This window comes from Babylonia areolata, chromosome 25 (assembly GCF_041734735.1).
Source record: "Babylonia areolata isolate BAREFJ2019XMU chromosome 25, ASM4173473v1, whole genome shotgun sequence".
NCBI lineage: Eukaryota > Metazoa > Mollusca > Gastropoda > Neogastropoda > Buccinidae > Babylonia > Babylonia areolata.
In genome coordinates, this window is record NC_134900.1 from 20095206 (window position 1) to 20109881 (window position 14676).

At 41.9% G+C, this 14676-nt stretch overlaps 1 protein-coding gene across 2 annotated transcripts in view; it reads left to right on the forward strand.

The window, feature by feature from the left end:
- LOC143299539 (protein tyrosine phosphatase domain-containing protein 1-like) overlaps positions 1 to 14676 on the forward strand; it is a 36443-nt gene that overhangs the window by 9030 nt on the left and 12737 nt on the right. For both annotated transcript variants that reach the window (XM_076612810.1, XM_076612809.1), the window contains 7 exons: positions 9 to 149; positions 618 to 783; positions 2349 to 2429; positions 3175 to 3290; positions 11810 to 11831; positions 12448 to 12554; positions 13159 to 13246. In XM_076612810.1, the coding sequence (XP_076468925.1) occupies positions 62 to 149; positions 618 to 783; positions 2349 to 2429; positions 3175 to 3290; positions 11810 to 11831; positions 12448 to 12554; positions 13159 to 13246 (668 nt within the window). In that variant the 5' untranslated portion in view covers positions 9 to 61. The remainder of the gene's footprint in view (positions 1 to 8; positions 150 to 617; positions 784 to 2348; positions 2430 to 3174; positions 3291 to 11809; positions 11832 to 12447; positions 12555 to 13158; positions 13247 to 14676) is intronic.

A 14676-nucleotide genomic window follows, 5' to 3' on the forward strand; every position in this document is an offset into this window, starting at 1 on the left:
GTTTGCAGATGCAGTAGGGTGTGAGTGCCAAGGGAAGAAGTTTGCCAGACTTGCCGTCATCATGGAGCCCGACCCTGATGAGCTTGTCCCACCAGGTCAGGAGGATCTCCGATGGGGGTCAGGGGTCAAGGACAAGGAGCGGACAAAAGGTGAGACATTTCAAGGGACAGAGAAATGAGGAAAATGTCCTATTGGGGGTAATTTTGTTGGAATAGTATTAATATGATAATAATAATAATCATAAAAATAATGATGATAATATGGTAATATGATGATGATGGTGATGGTATTTATATAGCACTAAACCTTGTATGCCAAACTTATCAAGTAATTCATAAAATGCCATGTTCTGTAATAGTATAGTAATAGTATATAGGCTTGTGATTTTTGATAAATAAGTAAATATACATATATATATATTTTAATGATTAAAAAAAAAACAACAACAGTTGCTTGAAATCACACTGAAGGAATATTTGGAAGGTAACAGTTTCGTACAGTTTCATATGTAACTGTGGAAGTAAAACAGCAGATTTACAAACTGAAACCACGCTGACCTCCATTCACCAAGGGTTGGCAGTCAAGGGGTTAAATGAAGTCCTGTCTCTTCCTCCTAGGGAGCACCCCTTCAGCCAAGTACAACAAACTGTCAGAGCAGGCGAGGCGGCTGATTGCTGGGGAGAGTCAGTGCGCCATGTTCTGTGGTGGCAAGAAGTGCAAGTACTGCACCGCCGACAACTGGAAGCCAGAGCAGATGGCCATCAAGGGCCTGTACTCTGAGTGGTGAGCGGGTAGCACAGGTTACTGGGGAAAGGATGTGGGTGGAAATAGTTTTTGTTTTGTTTTGTAGGTATGTTTTCATTAGCATTTGAACTTGATGTTATAGTTCATGTGTGCGTGTGTGCGCACGCGCGCGTGCACACACACACATACACACAAACACAAACACAAACACACATAAACACACTAAGAATAGAATAAGATGCTCACATATATGTGCACACACACACAGACACAGACACGCACACACTCACACACTCTCACATGCACACACTCTCTCTCTTTTACGATTCAGGTTGATGGTAAGTGGAATGAAAAATCGTAAATGATGGTACTTCATCGAAAATTCATTGGATGATTTGATCTGTCCATCTTGTGGAACTGATCTAGAAAATTATTTGCATTTTCTATTTCAGTTCGCTGCCTATGCAGACAAATGAAAATATTGTAATGCAATAAACATACTTAAAGACCCAAGTGATAACATTGTTGTAAATCTGCTGTCCAACAACAGGGAAGTTGTAATTAAGAATGTTGCAAAATTTATCACAGAAGCAATAAATATCAGAACACAAAATATCAAGCAACTACAGATTTCAAGATAATCCAGTGATATGTAGCATGTGTGTGTGTGTGTGTGTGTGTGTGTGTGTGTGTGTGTGTGATACCATTAGAATAGTATTTCAGTTTCATTAAAACAATTTTCATTCCCTCTTGTCCAGAGGGCCTTAATGCTGAATGTACAATAAAAATATGCCAGTGTCAGTGTCAGTGTCTCTCTCTCCCTCTCCCTCACCCACTCAGAGTATTCAGGAGAGAGAGATGCCTATTGTCAGCCAAGCAAAAACTGCAGAAGAAGAGTGGAAATACTGGTTATCATTTATTCAGAACCCTGCAACACAGGGGAAAAAAAGAAGAAAAAAAAAAAGAAAGAAAAGAAAAAGAAAGCGAAAATGTGATGTGTTGCCTCAGTGATTACAAACAATGAAACATTTGTTATAGCAGCACTGTAACTATCATAACTATGGCTTTTGCTGCAAACAGTGATTGATAAATTCATGAATTAATTATTGCAAGCTCACAAGCAACAACATACACACATGAGTGTGTGTGTGTGTGTGTGTGTGTGTGTGTGTGTGTGTGTGTGTGTTTTCTCAAATCCAAACAGATTTGTTTATTCCAAGACTTCGGGAAGAATATATTTAAAACCAATGAACAAACAAACAAACAAAATGCTTGCGATTCCCACGCATGTGCGCACACAATGTGTGTGTGTGTGTGTGTGTGTGTGTGTGTGTGTTTTGTAGCTCTTGGTTTAACGTCTCTTTACATTGAATATTTTGTGACTTTAGATCAGTGGGTGTGTGTATGTCTGCCTGTTCCGTCTGTCTGTGGATGAATACCATCACATGTGAATGGATATATCTCAGTTGTTGCTTGTTTATATACCATAGTTTGATCTTACATTTTTGAGTACTTCTCTTTTTTTGTGTGTGTGTGTATTTTCCTTGAGGCTTGTTCAGTTGTGCTTCATTATGCAAGTTATGTTTATTTCATGACTGTTCCAGGGTGACTGATAACATCCTCGCTATGGCCAGACCGTCCAATTATGGATTTGATAATTACAAAATATTGGAGCAGTTTCTTGAGTAAGCATTTTTCTGCCACTCCTCAGATTATTATCCTTTTGTGTGCGTGTGCGCGCGTGCATGCGAGTGTGTGTGTGTGTGTGTGTGTGTGTGATTTTATTAGTGACAAAGTATATTTTACTTTTCTCTATTGATCCGTTTCTGAATTGGATGGCCTTAGTTTTCTTTTTAGATACAATAGAAAAATTATTTTGTAAAATGCTAAATTTCTGTCATATATGTATGTGTGTGTCACTGTGTGTGCGTGCCCATGTGTGTGTGTTTGTGGTGTGACTGTACTTGTAAAAAAAAGCATGTTTACTTTTAGTGATAATTTTTGTACTGGATGACCTCAGCTCTTTTTTCTTTTGTTTTTTTCACACATGAAATGCTAAACTTATGTTTCGGTTTAATTTAGAAGATTCCGCCTCCCTGTCTCTCTTTGTCAATTTATGTTGCCCTGTCTCAGTCTGTGTCTGTCTGTCTGTCTCTCTGTGTCCATCCATCCATCAACCTAAGTATATCCATCAGTCTTTCTGTCAATCTATCTGACTGTCTCTGTCAGATTGAATTGTGTATTTTATAACTCTGAAGATAACTGTGCACAGTCTGTATGCAGAATAATTGTAAAACTGAGTGCTGCTCATGTTTTTTTCCCTCCCTCCGTATTTCTTTCTAACATCATTACCCCATTACTCTCTTCCATTTTTCTCTTCCTTCTCCAACAAGTTGTGTGACATGGTGAGACGTGACTTTCTGTGGCCAGGAACAACATAAAGACGGTGATAAACCTCCAGCAGTGTGGGGAACACGCGTCCTGTGGGTTTGGCAACGACAGCAGTGGCTTTTCCTACAACCCACAGCGTCTGATGGAGAAAGACAGTCAGTAGAACTCTTTTTTTCTTCCTTGTTTCATGATACAACTATGATTTTAAAGAAAGTGACGAGGAAAACATTCGTAGAAGCTAACAAAACCAGTTCATAGTTTAATCAATTCCAGCTTTTATTGTTCACCTACAGAACCTAAAATACAGGTAGGACTTGTCTCAAGCCAAACCAATCAGTGATTGAACAGCAGGTCTCCATTTATTGCAGTGCAGGTCTTGTCACTTTGGCAAGAGAAATGTTAAAAGAATTTCATTTCTCAGTGAACTATGTTAAACTGAAGTACTACAATTTCAACCCCTTGGCATGAACTATTATTAATTTACTACCCCGCGCAGTGCGATGAGAGGCTCATTCAGTCATACCACGACGGACAAAGAAGCTGAACAAGTTTTTTGTGAACTCATGACTCCCACAGGTCACTCCCAAACGTCAGTCTCCTGCCAAAAGGTCCAAGTTGAAAGGCCATGCTGACAATGTAACCATTAAAAATGAGTGGATAGTGCCATTAAAAAGAAGCCACACAACTACCATAAAACACTGAGAAATCCAAGAAATAAATTACTTGAAATATTACAAATAACATCTGGCCACCATATACCAAGGTTATTTTCACACCTTCCATTTTATTTTGTTCCCTCTTTCCATCCCCTCCTCCAGTTCTTCTGGTGTCTTTGAAGATTTATAGAATAAGAATTCAGGATTTCTTTTTTTTTTTCTTTATTTGTTCATAAAGGGAGACTGGATACCAAACTTGTTGGCTGGTATGTCTTCATTTTTCTTTCACAACATTTTTGTTCTGATCACAACTTTGGCCAGGGACCCGCAGGCACATAACACCCTCATTTGTTTCAGTATTGACTCATTCCAGATAAAATCAAACTTGTTTGATCCCAGCTCGTTGCTATGTAACTTTCTTTGTCTTTTTGTTGTTGTTTTTTTGTGTGTGGTTTATTTATTATATATGTTGGGATTGTCAAAAGATTTTACTAGAAATATTGTTTTTTTATTTGTGTGAAAGAATGAATGAAAAGGGGGAGTAGATGAGGAATGGGCAGTGGGGGCCAGGAGGGGGAGGGGAGAAAGAGGTGAAAAAAAGCAACAACAGGGGTGTATGTGTGTTGGTGGGGGGTGTGGTGTGTGTATGTGTTGGTAGGGGGTGTGGTGTGTGTATGTGTTGGGGAGGGAGGGGGAGGTTGGGGGGTGTAGTGAGGGTACACACCAAACAGCATCCAAGTATCTTAAATCTCACAGGGTGGGCAGGTGAATGGGGGAGGGAAGAAAATGTGGAAGGAAAATAGATGGAGAGAATGAAGATGAAAGGGGGAGGAGGAGAGGGAGGCGGGAGAAGCACCATAAGGAAATTTCTAAATCAGATCAAAAACATTCTTGCTGCTGTTGTGTTGATCACAAAACAACAACAACAAAACAACATAGCAGTCAATAGCATATGACATACAGCTCATGATGTGCTTAGAGCTTGGTATCTGTCTGAGGATATGTGCTATACAATATAGATAGATAAAATAACTGAATAGATAAATAAATTAATAGATAAATAAATGTAAACATCAGTTGTTAATGCAACACAGCCTCCATCCTCACTGACACAGATGATATGTTATAGCTTATTTCACAATGTTTTATTTCATTATTAGTATTATTTTACAAGTGTTATATAATTGTTTCCTCCAGGAAGTTCAGCCATAACAACAATCATAACACCTCATCACTGCAACTATTATAACTACCACCATACTTACTGTTAAAATCATTGCAACTGTTACCATCACTGCCATCTTTAACACTGTCACTTACCAGTAGATATGAAATTGATAATAACAATAGCAATGATGGAATATTATGATATTTAGATAGCAGGCAAGTAAGACTATGTATGGAGTGTTGGCCAAGTGGTAATGTGACCACCTAAGAAGTAAGAGAATCTGATCGCACTGGATCGAATCCCACACTCACCAGTATTTTCTTCCCCTCCACTAGATCTTGAGTAGGGTCTGGATGCAAGTCATTCGTGTGAGATGGTGTATGAAGGTCCTGTGTGCAGCATGCTCATAGCTCATGTAAAAGAACCCACATCAACGAATGGGTTGTCACTGGAAGAAATCTGAATAAAAAAGTCTACTTTGATAAAAAAACCATATACACTTGCATGCAGAAAATAAGGCGGTGCTGCACTGTAGTAATACGCTCTCCCTGAGGAGAGCAGCCGGAATTTTACACAGGGAAATTTGTTTTGAAAAAGAGTAATGCAATACAATATATAACATATTTGGGTTGAGATTTTCAGAATTCAGAAGCATTGTTCCTCCCATCAATATGAAGACAAACAGCAATAGTATAACATAAGAATATAAGAGTAACACAAGAACCGCTTGAAAATTGTGAGTGAAGAAAGGTAAGGAAAAATTATTTCCAAAGCTAAATGTTTGTGAATCTGCTGAATAAAAACACATTTTTTTTGCCACAATCCCTTTGGGGAAACAACACCAAAAAAAAAAAAAAAAAAAAAAAAATGCTTCGGATCTGCACGCTAGACTGGGCCCTATGTGCGATGCGTCTGTGGTGGCGGCCGTGACATCGGATCACCCGACCCCCCCATGCGGCATGCCTCGACCATCTTGGATCCAGTGGTGACTGAGGCGCATAGGGATGCCCTCCCCAGGTGTAGGGAGGAAGGTGGAACACTAGGGGACACGCTCGCCCATACGTGTGCACCCCCCTCCTTGTCCGGAGCACCCGATCCAAGGGAGGCAACCCCTGCTTCGGCACCCTTGCCGGTGACCGCCACAGTTATTTCCCTTGCACCGGCACTGCTTCTCGCCTACAGTGCGGGTGCATGCACGGTCCCACCAAGCTATGCGGTGATGACCCCATCTGCCACACTGCTGGTTGCTGCTGTTTCCCATCCACTAATGGCGTCTCAGCAAGCTGCTCAACCAAACAATCAGCAACTCATCACTAACTTGCTGCAGCAATTATGCACCACTCTGCTTCCCGGTGCCACACCTTGCGCCTGCACTGCCCCTTGCCCACAGAGCAGGTACGTGCATGGCCCATTGAACTTCGGCAGTGCTGGATTCTTCTGCCCCATCGCCTAATTCTGCTGTTACCCAGACTAATATCGGCACTTCCACGTCGGAGTGCCTCTTGATATCTCAATCCTGCCTCTCAGCAGTGCTCGGGTCGATCTTGACTATCCCTTTATCCGTCAACACACAACAGCTGAACGTCAGTCCTCTCGCAGGAGCTATTCACGAGGTTGGACCGCCATTCAGCTACAGGGGGATGCACATCCCACGGCAAGCCGACGGACTTGCCACCCTCTCGTCCACGAGCCCATAACACTGGATTACGGCGCCATCATGCCACGTGCCCCGACCGTCTCGCATCCGATGGCGACCGATTCGGATTGGGATGCCCACAGCACTCAGGGACATTATAATTATTCTCCTTGCGGCCGTTTTCACCTGTGTCGGTTACGGTGCCATTGAACCGCGGACTCTCACATGCAGCATGACACTCCTCCCTCTACAGCGAGAACACGTCGCACCAGGGGATATGTGGGACACCATCCTTTTGACCGATTATCGGCGCCAAGGGAGGCAACTCCGGATTTGTAACCTAGGCGGTTGATGCTGTAGTTACTTTCGCAGACACAGCACGTCCAACGATGTTTTTTCGGTTTCTCATTGGGTCCTGATGCCCATTCATGGACTTTACACAACTTTGCACAGCAACTGCACCTTTCTGGCTGTTTCTCAGGCTATTGGCCACTGAACTTTTGGGTTCTTCATCCCCCCACACTTGCACACAGTCCTCTGCAGGCAACCAACCCTATTACCATTCTCTTCTTGTTATACACAATAACAGGAAATAAATCACAATATTTCCCCTTCTATTCTTTTTGATTTATTATCCAAAAAAAAAAAAAAAAAAAAAAAAAAAAAAGTTATATATATATATATATATATATATATTATATATATATATATATATATATATAGATAGATAGATAGATATATAGATATATATATATATAGACATATATACATATACATATATATATATATATATATATATATATATATATATACATATATATATATATATATATATATACAATATCTTGCTACATTTATACACATTTCTATTTACACTTATAGATGTATACATATCCCTCGGTATACACATGTGTGTGCACTTATGGGATAGGTTCATACGACTTTCATATTAACATGTACAATTTTATTTCTATCTCTCTTCATTGACATCTGTTCATTGAGATTCCCTACATAGCAATATAGGCACACTTGCATTTGCATCATTCTGTTCACAATGCCTACATCTCTCTGTGTATACATACTGGCACTTTATTCATGCGTATGTACATCTCTTATATATAGGTGCATACACAGATTCCTTTCCATTACGGATTATGCAGACTTACCCATTTACTTAGGTATATCTGTGCACGCTACACGTATGCTTTTCAGCCGCTTATTTCTCGTGACTCGATCTCTTGTCATGTCATTGGCATATTCTTGACATCATCACTTGAGTTGATGGAAGTTTATAATCCCTTTGCACATATATGTATTCATTTTCATACATTCATCCCTACCTTGCTTTCGGAGGACGACTGCACTCACAGACAAAACTGCCTCATTCACACCTGAATGTATGCTCCTTCACATATCAGTAGTGGCTGGTCCTTAGGGACCCCTACACACTCCCTTCCCACCCATAGGGCTAAGGATGTCCTCTCTTGGTGCATGGAGGGACAAGGCAACCCAACTCATTTGCCTACAACAATCACCCACAGGGCTAGAGATGCCCTAACCTGGTACAAGGAGGGATGAGGCAGTCCAACTTAGAGGTGCCACTCCAGACACACATGCCCTTCATTCCTTCCAAGTTTTAGCGGGCCCAAAAACTGCCCACTGGGCAGGGGACAATCACCCTAAGTCCATCTCTTCCACTCCTCACTAGTAGCAGAAGGCCTGGGTAATAATTGTTTTCCTCTACACTTGGGAGAAAGGCATATTGACGAGGATGGATGTGTCTCACAAAGCACAACGAGCCGTTCATTGCCCACAGGGGTGTACCTTTCTGCCCACTCATACTGACACGGCAGATGCCGCATTCAAGCACATTAGTTCGCCCCATCACCTTGCTTGAACAGAGATCCAGCATCGATGTCTCAAACAATTGGCGTTTGAAAGCAATTTCTGCACTTGGTCTTCCCTGCCCGATCCTTTCAGCCTCAACACACAACCACTGCTGTGGTTACAGATGGGCATTCCTTCTCAAGCACTGTCTTTCCAATGAGACACTTCCAGGGGTTTCTAGCCTAGGCAGGCTATCCCATTATGGAGCCCCAGCCTTCAGTCAGGGGCCTGTCAGAGGATGACTTTGTTGTCACTTCGGAAGCAAGCACCATGTCTTTCAGACATATGGTTGCACCACAAGACCCTGTCAACTCCTTCCGGCTTCTTTACATTCCAACATAACCTGCATGGTGGACACCTTCATCCTTCCAGCACACAGCAGCTGTTTCCTGATTTACCCATGCTGACTGGTGTCCTCCTAGGACCAGTATATGATAATCAGTTGTGTATGGCAATGACCATCAGAACAGCAGAGGAGGCAACTGCTGCCCCGACTATTCGGGCTGGAATTTGATTATACAATTTATAGTAGAGAGTGTTTTGCCCAAGTCGCATCCCCAGTCCCTCGATCGAGAGGGCCTTAGGACTCACTATAGGGACGGATCCCAAAGGCTAGTTAGCCCCCAAGGCTACAGCACTAAGTCCCAGTGCAATTTGACTTATAGTCTGAGAGACATAGTCAAGGCTACAGCACTAAGTCCCAGTGCAATTTGACTTCTAGTCTGAGAGACATAGTCCTTCATGAAAGACTAAGCTGCAACTGATTTCTCTTTGCAATTCAGAAACCGCTGATAATACAGCTCTCACTTTGCTGTTGGCCATACTGAAAACACATGTCAGATCAGTGATTTGATGTAAATGGCCAGTACAACACATCCAGAGCCACTTTCCTCCCTGCCCCCGCCCTGCTCCATCCCAGACTTAGTGCGCACCAAACACAGCCAGAGGCCTGTCATGGATCGGGTCCCCTTTCTCACTAAGAACCTTCAGCGAAAATTTTCCCCATGGAAACCCTCTCCATTATGATTTCCACCACAGAATGAGACTCAGTGACCTGCGGGCACATGAAGTGCACTCCCACAGCCTGATCCATCCCAGCCATTGACTGCCGACAACTTTCTGCAGGTTGCTCCAACATGCCACACTCAGGTAGAGGAGCCACCAAGCCTTCCGTATGCCCCTTCGTGATGGTACCTACCTGGGCAATTACACAGCCCTGTCCCAGAGACACCAGGGACCTCAAGACTCTTGTTGCCAAATGTCTGCCCTTCTATGCATAGGCAACATGCCAGTGCTGTTTTTTTTTGACAATGACAGAAAAGTGGCGGGGGCAGCGCCTATCGCCTGTAAGCTCTCATGGAGGAGCTCTACAGATCTGGCTGTCACGCCTAAGGCAAGCCCAACATGGTGGCCTACCTCTGTCTCGTGCCACTGTTTCCTTCAATCACATATATCACTTCCACTATCAGCCCACAAACAATGTGGACTCATCAGATCAAACCACATGTGCACCTCCTTGCATTGACGCTCAGCCACGCTCAAGTGAGACAACCCTATAGGGTATGTGTTTCCTTCCCTTCCTTTGGTTCGAAGGGCTCTCAGTAAAGTGTGGATTCAACACACCGACCCAATTTTCCTTGCGCTACATTTATCAGCACAGCTGTGGTCCACAGACCTCTCCCACAATACAGCTGCGGACCTCAGTCTTCTTTGCCTGCATCAATATCCTTAGGTGACACAGTACACTCTACCTTCATCGAATTCTACTTGAGGGACATCTATCACTTTAGGGATGATGGCTCAAGAGGCGTTGCCTCTGCAGTGGTCACACAACAGGCCATCGCAGCGCACTGGTGATAGAACAGAAGGATTGAGACTTGATGCCTCCTCATCCAGAGCACATGAAGTCAGAGCATGGTCCTCTTCTCTTGCCTTAGCACACTCAACACAGCTGCAAGACATCATGGATGCTGCTTACTGGAAAAACCCTGCCACCTTCATCGACTTCTACCTGAGGGACGTTGCACGTCTGCGGGATGATGGCTCAAGAGGCATCGCTTCTGTGGTAGTTGCACAACAGGCCATCGCAGCACACAGACAGTAGAACAGGCGAGCTCTCCACCTTGTCGCACTATTCTGCACGAGTTGGGTCACGGTTAAGTATGCGTAATTAAAAGGAAATTTTCTATCTAAAATTACGTTTAAATAACATATTTACCATGACCCAAATTTAAGACCCTCCCGTCCTCCTGTTCTCCCTGCTCGCTGCGCTGGTGATGGCATATTGCCGTCAAAAGAGGGCACTAGCCAGCAGGACAAAGGGGAGGTTACCTACTTCCGGGAGGTTATCGGCGGTAGTTACATTCGTTTTCTCTGCATAGGCGGATAGTCGTTTGCACAGGACAGGAATGTCAGACCCCTGCCGGAGTCTGCACTAGTTGGGTCACGGTAAGTATGTTATTTAAATGTAATTTTAGATAGAAAATTTTCTTTTTCTAGTTTTCTCCTGTATGGAATTCTGTATCATATTAACAGGGCTGTATTCTGTGCTTCTGTTCTGGACCACTGTGAGAATGACAGCATTATTTTATGCACACTTTTTTAAAAGCATTTTTTATGCACACATACATAGTGTATTTACAGACATAAAAGCTTCTTTTATATGAATGAATGGACATGCAAGCTGAGTGGTCTTGGTAAACGATAGATGGTAGTGATTATGCACACATGCAAGCTGTGAAGGAGGGGTGTAAGGGTTCTTTTTTTTTTTTTTTTTTAATTTCACTTACTTACATGTTAATGAGTGCTTGAAGGAGACTAAAGAAAATTTTATATGTTTTATCTGTGTGTGAAGCAGACAAATAAATTTCTTGGATTGAATGTGTGGTTCTGTTGTAACCCTGACAAGACAGTACAAGCACATGACTGTAAAAGTATATAGATCACACCACACACACACACACACACACACACACCACACCACACCACACCACACCACACCACACCACATCACACCACACCACACCACACCACAACACACCACACCACAACACAACGGACGATTCATCATCATTCTCCCTGCAGTAATCATTCTGTGAAACTATTCTCTCATTTCTCAGCCTAGTTCATGCTGTGTTTCATCCTTTGGTCTGGAACAAGAATAGTCTTGATTAAACATTTTAATTTTTCAAATATATCAAAATAAGCATTGCTTTTTTCAAAATTTATTATGTTTATTGTCAGTCTTTACATATAAATTAAGTATTGTTTATTTTTTTAATCAGTTATTTTGATGGACTAATAGAAATGTCCTTTTATTGTTTTCAGTTTTCTTCTACAACTTTGCATGGTAAGTGTTTGAATTGCATACTATCTATGATATAAATTGTATGTAATGTTATATATATATATATATAAATTACTGTGCTTACATGCAAGAATCTTTTTTTGTCTGTAACACTGTTGATGAACATATGCTTTGGTGTTGTGTTAATATGTGTGTTTTAGCACTAGTATCTTAAACCTTTTCCTTTTAACAGCACTGCAGCAAGCAATGTTTGATATACCAGAACCTAAAAACTTCTGTTGTGAACACCTGTATGAGATGTGTTATTTTGTTTCATGTTGATTTGAACAGAGGGAAATCAGTGTTGCAGTGTACATTTGAACAGAGAGTTCAGTGATAAAGAAAGAAGCAGGCAGGATTAGATGTCGTCATTATAAAAAATCATATCCTCGACCCTCTGTCTGCCTCTGAGACACATGCACATTAGTTTCTGCTCCTTCTCTCTCCCCTTGTTTAGTTTGATATTTTTGTGGAGAGAGAGAGAGAGAGAGAGAGAGAGAGAGAGAGTTTATGTGCATATATATATATAACGTGTATGTGTGTGTGTGTGTGTGTGTGTTATTGTTATTATTCTCAATGTTATTATTATTGTTGTTCATTGCCATTACCATGACGACAGGCAGGACTACGGCATTGCCCCCATGTCAACACTGCTGGACATTGTGAAGGTGATGCAGTTCTCTGTGGCCATGGGCAAGGTGGCCGTTCATTGCCATGCTGGGCTGGGTACGTCTCTCATTGGCTGACACGCTGACCTATCAGATCTTTCCTTTTCTATTTGGGCGTGAGAGGGTATTGCTGCGGAGGAAGTGGATATTTTTTAATTTCCTGTTTATTAGTTTGATTGGTTACTTTTTAATAGGATTGATTGTTTTGGATTGCATTAAATGATTCAGGTTTGATCGACAAGAACTTAACAGATAAGTGGATGTTTGGGATTCCATTACATGATTAATGTTTTTGGCATTGGATTGATTGATTGATTGGTTACTTGCAAAGTAGATTGTTTTGAATTCCATGGACTGATTTTGCCATTGGATTGATTGATTGGTTACTTGCAAAGTAGATTGTTTTGAATTCCATGGACTGATTGACATTTTTGGTATTGGATTGCTTAGTCCAAGTGTGTGTGTATGTGAATGTGTGTTTGTGTCCCACACTCACCAACATTGAGTTTTTGCTTTTCATTTTTTACTTGTCAGAGTGGTTTGACTGTACCTGGAAACTTGTACATGCTCTCACTTTCTGATCAATGTGATTTTTCTTGCTGATTTAGTTCCTGAAATAATTATTTTCATTTTATTTGTTTTTCTTTTTGTGATGGCTGCAGGGCGCACAGGACTTCTGATTGCGTGTTACCTGGTGTTTAACAACAGGGTGAAGGCAGGGGAGGCAGTGCATTATGTCAGATCCAGAAGGTGGGTTGGTGTGCTGAGTTTGGTGTGCAGTGTGTATGTATGTGTGTGTGTGTGAGTGTGTGTGTGTGTGCGCCTGTATACTTGTGCTTTTGTACCTGCATACTTATGTGAGTGTGTGTGCTTGCATGCCTATGTGTGTGTGAAACAGACTGAGAATGTATGTATGCTTTATGCATGTCTGAAGCATCTGTGAATCTCTTTCTAATATATATTTAAATAGATACCTGCATGTTATATCTGCGCGCATGCATATATCCATCAAACTTCCATACAAAGCACATGAATTAAACCACACAGTTTATACACAAACGAAGAAATTGGTACTTTATTTCTTCGTTACATATTAATGTTTTATACAAACCTCTTTGAAACTGAAACAGACTACACGTTAGCTGCACAAGTTGGCATCGCTGTGTGTCTTGTTGCACAAGTTGTCATTGTTTGTGTTGTTGCACAAGTGGTCATCACTGTGTGTGTTGTTACACAAGTTGTCATCACTATATGTGTGTTGTTACATAAGTTGTCATCACTATATGTGCGTTGTTGCACAAGTTGTCATCACTGCGTGTGTTGTTGCAAAAGTTGTCATCACTATGTGTGTGTTGCTGCACAAGTTGTCATCGCTCTGTTGTTGCTGTACAAGTTGTCATCACTGTCATCACTGTGTGTGTTGTTGCACAAGTTGTCATCACTGTGTGTGTTGTTGCACAAGTTGTCATCACTCTATGTGTTGCTGTACAAGTTGTCATCACTGTGTGTGTTGTTGCACAAGTTGTCATCACTGTGTGTGTTGTTGCACAAGTTGTCATCACTGTGTGTGTTGTTGCACAAGTTGTCATCACTCTGTGTGTTGCTGTACAAGTTGTCATCACTGTGTGTGTTGCTGCACAAGTGGTCATCACTGTGTGTGTTGTTGCACAAGTTGTCATCACTGTGTGTGTTGTTGCACAAGTTGTCATCACTCTATGTGTTGCTGTACAAGTTGTCATCACTGTGTGTGTTGTTGCACAAGTTGTCATCACTGTGTGTGTTGTTGCACAAGTGGTCATCACTCTGTGTGTTGTTGTACAAGTTGTCATCACTGTGTGTGTTGCTGTACAAGTTGTCATCACTGTGTGTGTTGCTGTACAAGTTGTCATCACTGTGTGTGTTGCTGTACAAGTTGTCATCACTGTGTGTGTTGCTGTACAAGTTGTCATCATTGTGTGTGTTGCTGCACAAGTGGTCTTCATTGTGTTTGTTGCTGCACAAGTGGTCATCACTGTGTTTGTTGCTGCACAAGTGGTCTTCATTGTGTTTGTTGGTGCACAAGTGGTCATCACTGTGTGTGTTGCTGCACAAGTGGTCATCACTGTGTGTGTTGCTGCACAAGTGGTCATCACTGTGTGTGTTGCTGCACAAGTGGTCATCACTGTGTGTGTTGTTGCACA